General features: G+C 40.2%; 2 protein-coding genes across 4 annotated transcripts in view; both read left to right on the forward strand.

The window, feature by feature from the left end:
* Positions 1–14,282, forward strand: part of nudt4a (nudix (nucleoside diphosphate linked moiety X)-type motif 4a) — a 35,447-nt gene extending 21,165 nt beyond the window's left edge. For both annotated transcript variants that reach the window (XM_061917512.1, XM_061917511.1), the window contains 3 exons: positions 4,330–4,374; positions 4,602–4,689; positions 8,507–14,282. In XM_061917512.1, coding sequence (XP_061773496.1) covers positions 4,330–4,374; positions 4,602–4,689; positions 8,507–8,733 — 360 coding nt within the window. In that variant the 3' untranslated portion in view covers positions 8,734–14,282. The remainder of the gene's footprint in view (positions 1–4,329; positions 4,375–4,601; positions 4,690–8,506) is intronic.
* Positions 14,283–17,172: 2,890 nt separating this feature from the next.
* eea1 (early endosome antigen 1) overlaps positions 17,173–17,867 on the forward strand; it is a 35,377-nt gene continuing 34,682 nt past the window's right edge. For both annotated transcript variants that reach the window (XM_061917508.1, XM_061917509.1), the window contains exon 1: positions 17,173–17,332. In XM_061917508.1, coding sequence (XP_061773492.1) covers positions 17,309–17,332 — 24 coding nt within the window. In that variant the 5' untranslated portion in view covers positions 17,173–17,308. The remainder of the gene's footprint in view (positions 17,333–17,867) is intronic.

Genomic DNA, 17,867 nt, shown 5'->3' on the forward strand with positions numbered 1-17,867 from the left:
AACTTTTGAAAATAAACTTTATGAACATTTTTTAGATTCACACGGTCACAACATTAGGTACACTTGCCTATCGATACAGACTGAATAAATAAAAAAGCTGGTTTTAGCAGCATTTATGACACTGCAGTATATCTCGGTCGGTAGAGCGGCCGTGCCAGCAACTTGAGGGTTGCAGGTTCGATCCCCGCCTTGGCCATCCTTGTTACTGCTGTTGTGTCCTTGGGCAAGACACTTTATCCACCTGCTCCCAGTGCCACCCACACTGGTTTAAATGTAAAAATTAGATATTTGGTTTCACTATGTAAAGCCCTTTGAGTCACTAGAGAAAAAGCGCTATGTAAATATAATTCACTTCACTGCATGTCACACGTTGGTGTTATTATGCGCATGGAAAGATTAGATGAAAATAAAATAACACTTTATTCTACCTTTTTTGTGTTTCCTCGTAGCCTGAAGCAGAGGGGAGGCACTCTTCCCCCTGATAATTTAACTTACTGTCCAAATAAGTACGTCGACCTCGCTGGGATGTCTCAACGTAGCTAGACTGCAAAACCCCAGAAACAGAGGCATCCGAAACAGCGTGCAAGTACACACCAAAATGCGTATCCAACATTGTAACAACAATCATAAGTTAGAAAATACAAAATTCATCATTGGTCGCCTTTATTTGGAAAAGAAAGTATAGGCATGTTCTCTGTGAAATCCACCAAATTTTATTTGTTGGGTGGGAGATTTTTATATTGCTGGGGAAAACACAACTATACTGAGTATAAATTACCTAAACATAAAATCTTAATCGTGTTTTTTGTGACTGAGAGAGATCACCAAGAAACATTTAAACTTTGAACTCATCAACTATAGTTTAGTCTTACGCATATGTGAAGTCATTTAAGGCACAAACAAATTATGTGTACACATCACAAAACAAAAAAGCCACAGGTAAATGTTCTGAATGCTTGGTAATAACCTGCAGTTGAATTATATTGTGGCTTCTTTAAAAAAGTGGCCTGTTTATTCACATAGTCTTTAGTGGTTTGAGTTGTGATTCGCCTTGGATTGTAGCATGTTGACAGCTTTGAAGTACAGCAGTGACATTTGGGGAGGGTCTCCAGTTACTCCACACTGTGCCTCCATGACCAGACGTGTCTGAATATAGATGAGCTTGCAAACCAACAACGTTGGCAAGCCCACAAGTCAAATCTTCATATTTCAGTACCCCAATGTAGAGTTCAACTTGACAACATGGAATGCACGAATGACTGATTTCAAATGTCATTCTTTTAACATAAAATGTGAAATGCAGTAATAATAGTGATGATTTTTAATATGTAGGAATTTCAAAAGCCGCTATGATTTAGATGTTTACAAAAGTGTTAGAAACATGTCAGACTTTCTGTATATTTTGAAAACAAATGTACAGATTATTTTTCGTTCTATCCATCCATCCATTTTCTACCGCTTATTCCCTTTCGGGGTCACGGGGGGCGCTGGCGCCTATCCCAGCTACAATCGGGCGGAAGGCAGGGTACACCCTGGACAAGTCGCCACCTCATCGCAGGGCAGGGTCTAAGCAGGTTTTATTGATACAGTAAAAAAATAAATTACAAGTAAAAACAATGTAAAAAAATGTATTTTATTTTTTTATGGACAGCTTTCCTCAGATGTAGTTTTTTTACATAAAGTAACATTCACAGTGTTAATTCTGTGAAGAATTTCATGCTTTTTAATTGCCACTTTGACACTAACACAGGCTGACTTATACCCAATAAAAAAGAATGAGGGGGGACAAAAAGACGGTGTTATTCAACAGGCAGCCAGGGGTACAAATCTGGCTCCAAAATGACACCACAAGACCCCCGACCGAGCTCATTTGAAAACTTGGCAGAGACTTTAAAGTTTTTGCAGCAAATTAAGTCTAAAAAAAAAGACTAGAGTGTATAGAGAACCTTACTAAAAGAGTGGCAGATCTTGCATCAACCTTGTAACCTCTTAAAGGCCCGCTTTAGGGCTGTCCCTCCCTACATGCAGATCTTGCGCTGTGCGTATCCACTTTGTGCTCTGCCACTGTTAAAAATGTAATAGCTAAATCAATCATGGCGCAGTGTTAATGTACTAGTTATGACACAAAGTGTTAATGTAAGACAAATGTACTGGGTTTGATTCTCAGTGAGAATTGTGGCTGAAAGGTTTGCTCATCTATGTTTTGGCATTTTACATTTGTTTTTTTGCACCCAGATAACTCCTAATTAGGTCCAAAATGCGCATCTAGTTAAATTTAAGTTTGCGTCAAATAATATAAAATTAGGACCCCAATTTAGCCAGAGGCTCCCCTGTCCAGCGCTAACTGTAGTAGGCACTTGTATTTTACATAACACGGCTATTTATTTCTGAAATGTGTTACTCTAACAAGAAATACACCTAAAAAGGCCCACTGAACATAATGCTGTTAATAAGAATAATAGTGAAAGGAGAAGTCCGGTCCCCCATAGTCCTTAGTTTTTTTTAAATGTGGCCCCTAGAACAATTTGGTAGAATAGCACTGCAATGGGTATAATAAAAATGTGGTTTATTGAAAATTAAATGCTAAAATGCTATGGTGAAGAATGTGTTGGTTGGTGCAGAAGGTACGGATTGAGGGGGAATGTTAGTGTGAGCCTTGCATTTATGATTGACAATTACAATTCCCCTGGCCCCCTGCCTGTAGGAATAACTCATGCAAGGAAAAGGAGAGGGCAGTGACACAGACGCTAAACATTTAGGGCCTGATCTACTAAGACCCAAATCCTACATGGTAAACAGCGTGTGCAAACTATAAAATTGTGTGTACTATTAGTAGGTGTGTTGCGTGTGAGCCACTAAGACTACGTACACAATTGATAACTGGCCCAGACTTCCTTCTTTAAATTAGTTTTAAATAAAACATGGCTTTCACCATGGAGACATTCATTTACTGCACATTCATGTTCCGACATGTGGAGCTTTGCTATGTTTTGAAACATGCAGCAGACATGTACCACTTTTATGGGCATGTTAGAAGCCATCCTTCATATACAACGGAACTCACATTTTTAACGCACTGAACGTGTTAATGGAAGTTGCTGGCACTAACTGCAAGCATGTCCTGGAATGTTAGGGAAATGCATATTGCATGTCATTCTATATACATGTAAAAAAAACAAAACGTGAACAAACACCAAAACCCATCAATTTAATTTGTTTTTAATCAATCTTTTTAAGTCATCCAACAGTTATAAAATTTTAAAGAGATATTGCTAAATAGACGATATATGTAATATTTTTATTTTTGACGGTCCATATATGTTAACAAGCACATGTAGGACCGAGCTGCAGCGAGATCACCTGCTTTTTCACAGCAATTTCTGTGCAACTGCCAGTTTGCAGGTCCTTTCCAGACGTGCCAAATAAAGACACAAAACAGCGGCTACAGAACAATTTTAGTCTTGCGAGATCACACTGTGTGTGCTAAATGATTGTATTTGGGCCCCCCCAGTGTTGTCGGCGTACTGATGAACAGCATATATTCTGCATATGCACGAAGACAGACACCCTTAATGGATTGCCCTCCTAACTTTTCATACATAAGAGATGGAATCCTCTGTGCACAAGTTTAGTAGATTATCTTCGCGACTTTGCACATGTTTTAATACAGGCAAACCTTTTGGAACTTTGCGGGCTGCAGTTATCTGATCCTTACCTAACGATTTGGCAGCTCTAAAAACAGAGCTCAGGTTTGTAGCGCCACACATCAGGCATTTATGTCGATAAACACGTTCTTGAGCCCTTGGAATGCATCAGGCATCCCTGGGCAGCAACAGGGATTATGTTGACGAAAAATATGATTCTATATGCAGTCTGGAGTCTAATCCACAGGCTGCTTGGTCTTAATGACATGATACGGTAAAACACATTTCTCAGTCGAATTACTGTATCTGAGTTCAGCCTCTTTTCTATACATTGTCAATAGATCCTGACTCACGGACTCTACTGTTAAGCCATATTCTCCCACTGGGTCATCTCTGTTGTGCCTTCTCACCAGCATTGTTAGTACCATCTCAAGGAGAAAACACAGGGAGATGTTTGATTCGTTTTCAACCTGTAGTGGAGGTTTGTGTTGTGTAGAACATACCTTGTCACACTTGTCATCACCATGCCGTTATAAAAACATGTTGCTCTCCAAATGTGTTCCAATGGTGAAAGAAATGCAAATATTGTCAGGCTGAGCACTTTAAAATTCAAGTCATTGTGGTGGTCACCCGAATCAAAATTAAAATTGTGAGTGTTTAATTTTTGGTTTTCTTTTGTGCACAGGCTGGGGTGAAGGGAAAGCTTGGCAGACTACTTGGAATTTTCGAGGTAAGCCAGTAAGACATGTCTATGAAATGTACATGTGGCCCACTTTTGTATGACTTTATCTAATACGCCGAAGAATTCCCTAGTGTTGCATTCTTCTTGTGTCTATAAAAGAAGTAGTGTTAAGATCACAATTTGTGCACCACATTACCTTGTAGATGAAACATATTCAAGCATTGCATTGACACAGCAGAAATTAAATGCAGTGTTTTTCATTTAAACTTTTACAGCACAACCAAGACAGCAAGCACAGGACTTATGTTTACGTCCTCATTGTGACAGAGATACTGGAAGACTGGGAGGATGCTGTCAACATAGGTATGTTTTCTTTATGTTGATATTTTTGTTGAACAAAAACTCATAATGACATATACTGTTGATTACAACCTGTGTACTTACTTATCCATAGAAAATAATGCTAATTCATTACCACTTGATGTATATCTTTGGTTGCCTTTTCTTTTCCAATTTAAAGCTATAAAGTCGATCAGTGATATGCTCTAGTTCAAACGGTAGTTGTCTACATAGCTGCGTTCACTTTACCAGTTAACCACCATTCTTATATACTTATTTATTGGGGCGGTATAGCTCAGTTGGTAGAGTGGCCGTGCCAGCAACATGAGGGTTCCAGGTTCGATCCCCGTTCCCGCCATCCAAGTCACTGCCGTTGTGTCCTTGGGCAAGGCACTTTACCCACCTGCTCCCAGTGCCACCCACACTGGTTTAAATGTAACTTAGATATTGGGTTTCACTATGTAAAAGCGCTTTGAGTCACTAGAGAAAAGCGCTATAGAAATATAATTCACTTCACTTTACATTCTACTATCCCTGTTTTAACTGAAAATAAATACGAGTGACATGTTGGCCAACCATTGCTACAGTTTTGAGATACTTACAGTATTCAGATGACAGTTATTTCAATAATAAGTTCTCTGTAAGTATTTATGCTCCTGAAAAGTAATATGGCAGTCATTTCCAATAATATCAATTAGTTTTTGCGTAATTAGAGGATAACTAACTTTACTTGGAATGCCCCGTTTCTGTCGTCATACTCGATATGTGGCCCCCTCTTGATGGGACTTTATCCATAGAACTGGAGCCCATTTTCCCAATATTGTGGATAAAGACACGTTGAATGTTTTTATTGCGCTGGTCCATGATCACTTCAAAATGAACATGGTTAAAAGTATGACCACAAAACAAATAACAAAGAATCACCATTTCCTGACTTCGTGCTCTTCCATCTCCTCTTCCATAAACACCATATTGTGTGTTTCCTCATGCGCTTTGAGCATTTCCTGAAGAATCTTAAGATAACATCAGTAGAAGTGGATGCAAAATAGAATCCTAGTTACCTCATGTTCTCTTTATTTTTGTGCGCCAGGTCTTCCAGTTTTTTTTTAGTTTTTCCGCAGGTTTTAACTCAGTCTTTCTTCCCTCGAGTGTGCTCCTGATTTTTGGTATAACATTTAGCTTGAGTCTTTTAAATGTTTTCCATCCAAACTTTGACCAAAGCCATTTTCCTTTGAAGTTAAAATCATTAAAATGATCTGTGCAGATATAACTCTTCTAGCTCAGTCTGTCTCATTTTACACAAATCAATTTGATTGTCAAGGTCCATACTTTGCGCATATCCCCATCATTTGGAAAAATATGCAGACTGACCCCTTCTTTAGTTGTATAGCTACAACCTGCAACAATGCATCTGGCAGACATATTTGATAATTCTTTCGAATTCTGCACATAAATATTGTGATTCAGGATAAATATGCTACAAAAACACATACCACGCAATATTAAAATGCCTCCAATCTTCTGTAGGTGACGTCAGCAGGCTGATGCAGACTTACCCACATTTTGGAGCTAAAAGTGGGCCTTGGAAAATGTCCTAAAATTTGTTAGAAAACAAGCCTAAACTCACTACTGAATCTATTTTGGGGGGAGTTTTACTTGTAGACATCGTTTTTAGGTCCAGAACTATGAAATAAGTGTCAATGTTGTCAGCATTAACGGGGCTCTTCAAGTTTGATTGAACTTAACTTATACTGCTCATTCAATTCTAAAGAGGAGATTGACTTATACGTTGATTGCAGGCTCACACTGTGCCTTTTTATTAGCCATTTGTCGTTGGATTGTTTAGCCGTGAAAATGGTCTGATTACTACGTTTGTACATTGTAGGACTGTTGTGGTTGTGCAAAAAACATTCCACTGAGTGAGACTGATGTGGCCTGCTGGTTTGACTTCATCATTTGTAAACTGAGTATGTGGAACACACACTTACCGGTGACGTCATACCACTTGACCTTCAGTATCAGAATTCCTGAAATACTGACAGAAATAGAATTTTCAGGTGCCAAAACGTGAATGATTGACTTGTGATGATTTCCCCATAAACATAAATTTCATGGCAATATTGGGCTTACTAAAAGTCCAGCTTTACTTTAGATACATCGGTGCAGGTAATTTACCTGTCAAACTTTTAAATACAGTACAAAGTGTATACATTACAAATACAAAATACGCATATACAAACACAATATATACACATATATTTGCATTTAACAAAATCAATAAATCTGTTGTTGGACAGTCTTCTATGTTATGGCATTGTGCTAACACTGAAATTCGGTAATGCAATAAAAACCTAATTGCTCTTTTACCGTCATCTTTTCATGCATTATTTATTTTGCGCAGAACAGTTTGCTGTGGCATTTCTTATCTGGCTGCTAGACCTTCTCATTGCTGCTTGTCTTTTCTTAAATGTCAAGTCCTATTAATACCAGAGCTAGTCAACAAAATTTTTACAGAGACACATTTTCAGAAAGAAAAGAACCCCTTCACTATTGTTCTATGATATTTGTGGCATTTAAAGGTTTTCTGAATCAGTGCACAGAAACACATTCCTATAATCAAAAACTATAATAGGCTAGGGCTGATTTCTACAGTTCTTACAAATATTATGTGTATATTCTCAAGTATTATCCCATTATTTTCAATGTCACCTATAACTGAAAATATATCAAATATCTTAGCATATATTGAACTACTGTTTTTTTGGTAATTGTTAACGTGCATAGAGTTAGAATATGGTACATTACATATTTTCAGTTTCTCATTACAACTTGTCACAAGGTGAAGGAAAAAGCACCTATCTAATTCCTTTTCTATGTCATAGCAATTTCTAACACAATTGTTTTTTCACTTCCTGTTTTCAATTTTTAACACAAATAAGTTAAATAGTTCTCATGAATAAATAACGCGATAAGGTTCAAGATGTTTATCAGGATGTTTCTTCATTGTACTTTGTAATCACTTTGCGTTTAAAACGTTTCTTAACTCGATCATTAGTGCATTGTTTAAATTATTTTGTTTGATCCATTCCATAATTTAATTCCACATACTGATATACTAAAAGTTTTAAGGGTTCTATGTGCATACAAATGTTTTAAGTTCAATTTTACCATCAGGTTACATTTCTTCTCTTTAGTTAAGAAGAATTGTTTTACATTCTTGGGTAGTTTGCTTTGTGCATAAGTTTAGCTGTTTGAAAAAGCACTATGTGGTTTAATTGTAATACTATTGATTCAATAAAAGGGCTTGAATGTTTTCTATATCCAACATTATGTAATATCCTAACTGACTTTAGCTTTTTAAATGCACAAAATGTATCTAAATAGTCATTAGCATCATTTAAAATGTGTATTACAAATGTTCTGGTGATTTATCAGAACACTCTAAACAAGTACCAGTGTGTTTTTGTAGAACCAATTGAGTTGCGCAAAGAATTTCAAACTACTTTTTTGGGTCAAATGTTGAGATTACTAACAGCGCCACCATGTGGATCTTCACCCTTTTCTGTGCAGTGATTGGTGTAACAGTAGAAGAGAACAGTAGTTTACACAAAGAGTGCATACATAGTAAAACATTTGCATTTTTGCTTGACTGTAGGTAACTATCAAATAATTTATATACTGTACTGAAGGAGCAACAAATACTGATTGTGTCCGGGAAAGGAACTTGGCAGTGTGTCAATCAAAACAAACACAACATGGCATAGTAAATCAAATGCAACAACTCCTACTGGGTGATCAGTGTAATCCAGCATGCTAACAATTTATTTGATACTTCATGCAGGAAGGAAACGTAAGTGGTTCAAGGTTGACGAAGCCATCCGGGTGCTGCAGAGCCACAGGCCTGTCCATGCAGAATACCTGCACAGATTCAAGAACACCCGTAATCCCACCTGCGGTCCGGTGTGTCACCCAAGTAACGGCAACACCCTGGGCTCCCAAGTGATGGACAACAACACCTCTCACTACGCTGTCCGCGCCAAACAAGCCTCAGATCTCGTCAACCGATAGAGAACTCTTGCTGTACTCCGAGATGGACTTACCTTAAACACACTGGTACTTATGTTACTTGTACAGACTCTTGACATTTAAGCTATGGAGTTCAAACTCCCCTGACATTGATTGGAAACTCATTTGGCTTGGAGAGTGCTGAATGTTTTCCGGTAGTATTGTTTATTTTTGTACTAACCATCACCAGCTGCTCAAGCAAAAGAATCGCTTTAAAATCTTTCTGGTTCATTTTTAGAGGGCCGCTCCTCAAACTTGAAGGTTATTTCTAATTATTTCACGATGAGTAATATTTGATTGTTGGTGCAGCCATAGCAAGGCGAGTGCTGACTCTTGGAGGAGTCCTATCCCCAAAGTGGAATAATGACAAAGCTAAATCTTTACCATATGCAAGATGTTTTGAAAGATTATCTCATGTGCATGGATGAATACTGACTTATTTATACGTAGGGTGCAAAGGTACCTCATAGTTATACTTCGGTACGCTCCTCATGTTAAGGAAATGGTTTGATTCATTTTCGGGACAGTAGAACGAATTGCAAAACCTAAAACTAGTAAGCTTTTGTCTTTTATTGCCACAGTAAGTCAACCGCATTAAAGATTTGGCTTAGTTTTTACACTAAATGCCCTTCCTGACACAACGCTCCAGTTAGTCTCGGCTTACTACTTAGATTTCCTGTAAACATATTAAATTATTTTTTTAATGAAACTTAAAATATTCTGAGAGGAAATTTTACAATAAATAAAAAATAAAAAACATTTTAAAGTATAAAAATATGTAATAACTGTGCTATATTTTTAGGACATTAAAGTTCATTATGCCCCTGAAATGCAGTAATAATAGTTCCATCTTGTAACCCTGTCACTCATTTCTACTGAACACACTGCTTTCATCTTCCAAATGTCTTTGCCTGTTTACATATTTCGCCAAGAAGGCCAAATGTTGACAAACAGGAGAGTTAATTTCCTTGGCACTATCCCTCATCATGACTATTTTGCTACACTGAATTACAAAACCCAAAACCAGTGAAGTTGGTACGTTGTGTAAATCGTAAATAAAAACAGAATACGATGATTTGCAAATCCTTTTCAACCTATGTTCAATTGAATAAACTGCAAAGATAAGATGCTTACCGTTAGATCTGGTAAACGTCGTTATTTATTGCAAATATTAGCTCATTTGGAATGTGTTGCCTGCAACATGTTTTTAAAAAGCTGGCACAAGTGGCAAAAATAACAGAGAAAGTTGAGGAATGCTTATCAAACACTTATTTGGAACATCCCACAGGTGAACAGGCTAATTGGGAACAGGTGGGCACCATGACTGGTTTTAAAAACAGCTTCTATGAAATTCTACGTCATTCACAAACAAGGATGGGCGAGGGTCAACCTTTGTGAACAAATAGATGAGCAAATTGTCCAACAGTTTAAGAACAACATTTCTCAACGAGCTATTGCAAGGAATTTGTCAAAGTTGGTTTGTGACGAACCCCAAGATGCAGAGATAGAGGCAGGCATGGAGTGAGAAAACATGATTTAATTTAAATACTAAGACAAAAACAAACAAAGGGTACAAACAAAAAGCGCGCACGTGGGCGGATAACAAACAAAAAGGCTTAGCGTGGAAGCTAGCAGGTATCAAGCAGGAAACAGAAGTCGTACATGTAATATGAAAACAAACTTGGAAGCGGGGAACAAAAAACAGTAAGCTACAAACATCTAACGAAATATAGCTTACCGCTACGCTGCAAAGATACGACACGACACGACAAGAATTGACATCGACAATAATCCAGCACTGACTGGAGGAACAAAGCAGGTAGAATAGGAGCGGGCTGATTGACCCCAGGTGCCAATCAGCCGCAGCTGAGGGGAAAACAGCGCACAGGGAAAAAAACAGGAACCAGACAAAATAAGAGCGCTTACAGGAACTAAGAACAGGAAATACTAAACACACACAGAGGAAAAACTAAAACAAAAACAAACTGTCAGTGGCAAGCCTGACACAATTTAGGGATTTCTCCATGTACAGTCCATAAAATCATCAAAAGGTCCAGAGAATCTGGAGAAATCCCTGCACATAAGACCGAAAACCAACATTGAATGCCCTTGACCTTCGATTCTTCAGGCATTACTGCATCAAAAACCGACATCAGTGTGTAAAGGATATCACCACATGGGCTCAGGAACACTTGAGAAAACCACTGTCAGTAATTACTGTTCATCGCTACATCTGTAAGTGCAAGTTAAAACAACTATGCAAATTGAAAGCCATTTATCAACAACACCCAGAAACGCCGCTGGCTTCGATAGGCCCGAGCTCATCTAAGACGGACTGACGCAAAGTGGAAAAGTGTTCGGTGGTCTGACAAGTCCACATTTCAAATTGTTTTTGGAAACTGTGGACGTCGTTGTCCTCCTGAGCAAAGAGGAAAAGAACCTTCCGGATTGTTATAGGCGCAAAGTTCAAAAGCCAGCATCTGTGATGGTACTGTATAGGGGTGTATTAGTGCCCAAGGCATGGGTAACTTACACATCTGTGAAGGCACCATTAATGCTGAAAGGTACAGACAGGTTTTGGAGCAACATATGTTATCATCCAAGCAATGTTATCATGGACCCCCCTGCTTATTTCAGCAAAATAATGCCATGCCACGTGTTACAACAGCGCGGCTTCATAGTAAAAGAGTGCGGTAATAAACTGGCTTCTGTAGTCCAGACCTGTCTCCCATTGAAAATGTGTGGCGCAATATGAAGCCTAAAATACCACAACGGAGACCCCGGACTGTTCAACAACTTAAGCTGTACATCAAGCAAGAATGGAAAATAATTCCACCTGAAAAGCTTCAACAATTGGTCTCCTCAGTTCCCAAACGTTAACTGAGTGTTGTTAAAAGGAAAGGCCATGTAACAGAAGTAAAAATGCCCCTGTGACAACTTTTTTGCAATGTGTTGCCGCCGTTAAATTCGAAGTTAATGATTATTTGCAAAAAAAAAGGAAGTTAGTACGAACATTAAATATATTGTCTTTGCAGTGTATTAAATCGAATATAAGGAGAAAATGATTCGCAAATCGTTGTATTATGTTTTTATTTACGGTTTACAAAATGTGACAACTTCACTGGTTTTGGGTTTTTTAAAATACAATTGAGAGCCTGATAACATGTCTCTATTTATCTGTACAAACCACTGAATCAGTTGCTGGCACCAGCTTTACACATACAATCTCCGGATTATCAAAACAGATGAATAAATTGAACAGAAATATCCATCCATCCATTTTTCTACCGCTTATTCCCTTTTGGGGTCGCAGGGGGCGCTGGTGCCTATCTCAGCTACAATTGGGCGGAAGGTGATGTACACCCTGGACAAGTCGCCACCTCATCGCAGGGCCAACACAGAAAGACAGAAAACATTCACACTCACATTCACACACTAGGGCCAATTTAGTGTTGCCAATCAACCTATCCCCAGGTGCATGTCTTTGGAAGTGGGAGGAAGCCGGAGTACCCGGAGGGAACCCACGCGTTCACGGGGAGGACATGCAAACTCCACACAGAAAGATTCCGCGCCCGGGATTGAACCCAGGACTGCAGGACCTTCGTATTGTGAGGCAGATGCACTAACCCCTCTTCCACCGTGAAGCCCTGAACAGAAAATATTTGAAAACAATTTCCAAGTTAAATTCATTAACTCAATTTGTAACATTTAACCTACAATACTTATAACAACCACCCACTTATAGTAGATGTGACCATATTTAGTTTTCAAAACTACAACCACATTGGAAGTCTAGGTCAGTGTTTTTCAACCACTGGTGTACCGTGAGATAATGTTCGGTGTGCCGTGGGAGATTATGTAAGGTCACCTAATTGGTTTAAAAAATATTTTTTGCAAACCAGTTATTATAATCCGCAAATGTGTCGTTGAGTGTCTGTGCTGTCAAGAGCTCGGCAGAGTAACCGTGTAATACCCTTCCATATCAGTAGGTGGCAGCAGATAGCTATTTGCTTTGTAGATGTCAGGAACGACGACGATGGTTTGCAGGGAAAAAGGTATCTAACGCTTAAACAAAAAATAAACAAAAGACTAGTGCTGCTAAGAAAAGGCATTGAAGCTTAGGGATGGCTATGCAAAATGACATTAAAATTGAACTGGCTGCAAAGAAAACAAAAACGGATTGCTGGACAACAGCAAAGACTTACCATGTGTGGAACAGACGGCGTCCTCTAAGTACTTCCGTACATGCCATGAGAATCAACACCAAAATAGGAGCGCAACACAAGAACTAAAACACTACACACAGGAAAACACCAAACAACTCAAAATAAGTCCTGGCATGATGTGACAGGTGGTGACATTACACCTACTTTGAGACAAGAGCTATAGTAATGCATGGTTGGTTATGGTTTAAATTAATATCCAACAATTGTGAGAACAACTTTTTACTGTCGATAACGGCTGCTGAGTTTCATTTTTTTATGTTTTCTGCTGGTGGTGTGCCTCTGGATTTTTTTCAAATGAAAAAAATTTGCCTCGGCTCAGAAAAGGTTGAAAAACACTGGTATAGAGCAGTGGTTCTCAACCTTTTTTCAGTGATGTACCCCCTGTGAAAATTTTTTTAATTCAAGTACCCCCTAATCAGAGCAAAGCATTTTTGGTTGAAAAAAGATAAAGAAGTAAAATACAGCACTATGTCATCAGTTTCGGATTTATTAAATTGTATAACAGTGCAAAATATTGCTAATTTGTAGTGGTCTTTCTTGAACTATTTGGAAAAAAAAGATATAAAAATAACTAAAAACTTGTTGAAAAATAAAGAAGTGATTCAATTTTAAAGATTTCTACACATAGAAGTAATCATCAAATTAAAGTGCCCTCTTTGGGGATTGTAATAGAGATCCATCTGGATTCATGAACTTAATTTTAAACATTTCTTCACAAAAAAAGAAATCTTTAACATCAATATTTATGGAACATGTCCACAAAAAAAATCTAGCTGTCAACACTGAATATTGCATTTTTGTATTTGCATTGTTTATTCAATAAGTATATTTATGAAGAATTGTTGAAATGTGGCTATTTATAGACTATTTAAAAAAAAATCTCACGTACCCCTTGACGTACCTTCAAGTACCCCCAGGGGTACGCGTACCCCCATTTGAGAACCAATGGTCTAGAGAATTGACAATCTTGACAAATCTGATTCTGAACAATATCTGACAGGGCAAAAAGGATTCCAATGCGTGAGACAGGATTTTCAATGTGCCTTGAAGCAGAGTGTTTGTAAACATGCAATGCATGTACTAAAACACTGAATTTCTTACAATTTGATGGACAGTATTTAGTGTCATGATTAGCATTTATTCACACAGTGCAGGGAACTAGACATCAACTGTTTTACTAACACATCTCAGACACTTGTTTGATACGTTTTCCTATTTATTGACTCATAAGCTCTTTGCAAGATATCAGGGAATACATTTGTGTTTGACTCAAATAATCTGCTGTGTATTTTCATGCTATTTTCAATTAAAAGTGTTGACCACCCACTAAGCGTTCAGCATAAGCTTGCTTATTTCCAGGCGCGACGTGCTTTGTGTTTACCGTATTTCCTTGAATTGCCGCAGGGCATATAGTATGCGCCTGCCTTGAGTTACTGCCGGGTCAAACTCGCTTCACAAAATAATTAGCGCATGCTTAGTATTACCGCCTGGTCAAACTCTTGACACTTCCCCTGTCATCATTTTCAAAATGGAGGAGACTGATTTCAATACTGGTCATTTGAAATTGCATAAAGGGAAGAAGATTAAGAGCTATTCAGTAGGATTTAAAGATTTAAAGTGGAGGAGTTCAAGTACCTAGGAGTCTTGTTCACGACTGAGGGAAGAGTGGATCGTGAAATCGACAGGCGGATCGGTGCGGCGTCTTCAGTAATGCGTACGTTGTACCGATCCGTTGTGGTGAAGAAGGAGCTGAGCCGGAAGGCAAAGCTCTCAATTTACCGCTCGATCTACGTTCCCATCCTCACCTATGGTCATGAGCTTTGGGTCATGACCGAAAGGATAAGATCACGGGTACAAGCGGCCAAAATGAGTTTCCTCCGCCGTGTGGCGGGGCTCTCCCTTAGAGATAGGGTGAGAAGCTCTGTCATCCGGGAGGAACTCAAAGTAAAGCCGCTGCTCCTTCACATCGAGAGGAGCCAGATGAGGTGATTCGGGCATCTGGTCAGGATGCCACCCGAACGCCTCCCTAGGGAGGTGTTTAGGGCACGTCCAACCGGTAGGAGGCCACGGGGAAGACCCAGGACACGTTGGGAAGACTATGTCTCCCGGCTGGCCTGGGAACGCCTTGGGATCCCCCGGGAGGAGCTAGACGAAGTGGCTGGGGAGAGGGAAGTCTGGGTTTCCCTGCTTAGGCTGTTGCCCCCGCGACCCGACCTCGGATAAGCGGAAGATGATGGATGGATGGATGGATAAAGGCCTACTGAAATGAGATTTTCTTATTTAAACGGGGATAGCAGGTCCATTCTATGTGTCATACTTGATCATTTCGCGATATTGCCATATTTTTGCTGAAAGGATTTAGTAGAGAACCACATCCACAACTGGAGAAAAGCCCTGCCTCTACCGGAAGTCGTAGATGATGACGTCACATGTTGATGGCTCCTCACATCTTCACATTGTTTTTAATGGGAGCCTCCTACAAAAAGTGCTATTCGGACCGAGAAAACGACAATTTCCCCAGTAATTTGAGCGAGGATGAAAGATTCGTGTTTGAGGATATTGATAACGACGGACTAAAAAAAAAAAAAAAAAAGCGATTGCATTGAGACGGATTTTGATATTTTTAGAGACATTTATTATTATCCATCCATCCATCCATCTTCTTCCGCTTATCCGAGGTCGGGTCGCGGGGGCAACAGCCTAAGCAGGGAAACCCAGACTTCCCTCTCCCCAGCCACTTCGTCTAGCTCTTCCCGGGGGATCCCGAGGCGTTCCCAGGCCAGCCGGGAGACATAGTCTTCCCAATTTATTATTATAATTCTGGTAAATCCCTTATCTTTCTATTGTGTTGCAAGTGTTTTAGTGAGTTTAACAGTACCTGATAGTCGGAAGTGTACGTCCACGGGTGTGTTGACGCCAATGTCTCAGGGGAGTCGACGACAGCTGTACGGACGGCACAAGCTCAGTTAAGTGGCTACTTTTTATCCACAATTTTCTCACCGAAACCTGCTGGTTGACATTCGGTCGGGAACCATGTTCGCTTGACCGCGCTCTGATCCATAGTAAAGTTTCAGCTCCGGGAATTTTAAACAAGGAATCACCATGTGTTTGTGTGGCTAAAGGCTAAAGCTTCCCAACTCCATCTTTCTACTGTGACTTCTCCAATATTAATTGAACAAATTGCAAAAGATTCAGCAACACAGATCTCCAAATTACTGTATAATTATGCCGTTAAAGCAGACGACTTTTAACTCTGTGTGTGTGCGCAGCGCTCATACTTCCTAAAAACCTGTGACGTCACGCGTACACGTCATCATTACACAACGTTTTCCATCCATCCATCATCCATCATCTTCCGCTTATCCGAGGTCGGGTCGCGGGGGCAACAGCCTAAGCAGGGAAACCCAGACTTCCCTCTCCCCAGCCACTTCGTCTAGCTCTTCCCGGGGGATCCCTAGGCGTTCCCAGGCCAGCCGGGAGACATAGTCTTCCCAACGTGTCCTGGGTCTTCCCCGTGGCCTCCTACCGGTTGGACGTGCCCTAAACACCTCCCTAGGGAGGCGTTCGGGTGGCCTCCTGACCAGATGCCCGAACCACCTCATCTGGCTCCTCTCGATGTGAAGGAGCAGCGGCTTTACTTTGAGTTCCTCCCGGATGGCAGAGCTTCTCACCCTATCTCTAAGGGAGAGCCCCGCCACACGGCGGAGGAAACTCATTTCGGCCGCTTGTACCCGTGATCTTATCCTTTCGGTCATGACCCAAAGCTCATGACCATAGGTGAGGATGGGAACGTAGATCGACCGGTAAATTGAGAGCTTTGCCTTCCGGCTCAGCTCCTTCTTCACCACAACGGATCGGTACAACGTCCGCATTACTGAAGACGCCGCACCGATCCGCCTGACGATGCAATTCAGTAAACTAAAAAGGCCGTATTGGCATGTGTTGCAATGTTAATATTTCATCATTGATATATAAACTATCACACTGCCGGGTGGGTAGTAGTGGGTTTCAGTAGGCCTTTAAGGTCCAAGGTTACATCACACTCACATTTTTACTGCATGCCTTTGGTAGGTGCCAGAGTGAGAAGAGGTTTTAAAATAATTAGCGCATGCTTACTTTTATCGCATGCCTTAGGTAAGCGCAGGAGTGAGAAGAGGTTTTAAATTAATTAGCGCCCTGGCGGCAATTCAAGGAAATACGGTATTCTGTGTTGATGAGCCAATCCTCCCAGCCCCGCCCCTTCTCTGCTCCTCTTCTGCCTGCTCCCGGTCAGGTGTCTGCGCTACAGCGACGTCAACTTTCCGTTTGGGAAACTGATTTCACTTTGTGTACGGACAAACGCAGCCAAGGCCATGCTCAGGCGGATATTACAAATGGTAAGCTTTCGGCGGCTCTGAGCTGATATATAGACATTTTGTTGGGTCGAAGTGTTCATTTATAATGTGGAACCTTAGGCCCGTACTTTTCCAGTTTCTGACAGGAGTGCGCCTTTTCGTGAGCGGCGTGCCGAGAGGGGCGGGAACCCATAATGTAAGAGGTTTAGGGGTAAAGAAACATGTCGCGGTCGGTTTATCAAGCGCTCCTTGTGTTGGGTTGACACTGTTAGCATTAGCTGCTAACGCGTTTCAATACATTCAAGACACTTTATTTACTAGAGTAGTTGTCCAGTACGTATGTTTTATGCCACCAGAACAATATACGTGTTTAACACAACAACGTACAAAACGTATCATATATGAACAACATCAGCAGCCAACGTGTTTGGCCGCCACATCCTGATGTTTTCATGGTTTCCGTTAGCTACTGGGTTTGGTTGATTCATCGACCATTCCCACAATGCTGGTGTTAGCCGTAGACTAACTATTGCTCCACCCTGTTCGCTATTTGACTGAAAATTCATTTCAGAACCTC

This window comes from Nerophis ophidion, linkage group LG12, assembly GCF_033978795.1.
Source record: "Nerophis ophidion isolate RoL-2023_Sa linkage group LG12, RoL_Noph_v1.0, whole genome shotgun sequence".
NCBI lineage: Eukaryota > Metazoa > Chordata > Actinopteri > Syngnathiformes > Syngnathidae > Nerophis > Nerophis ophidion.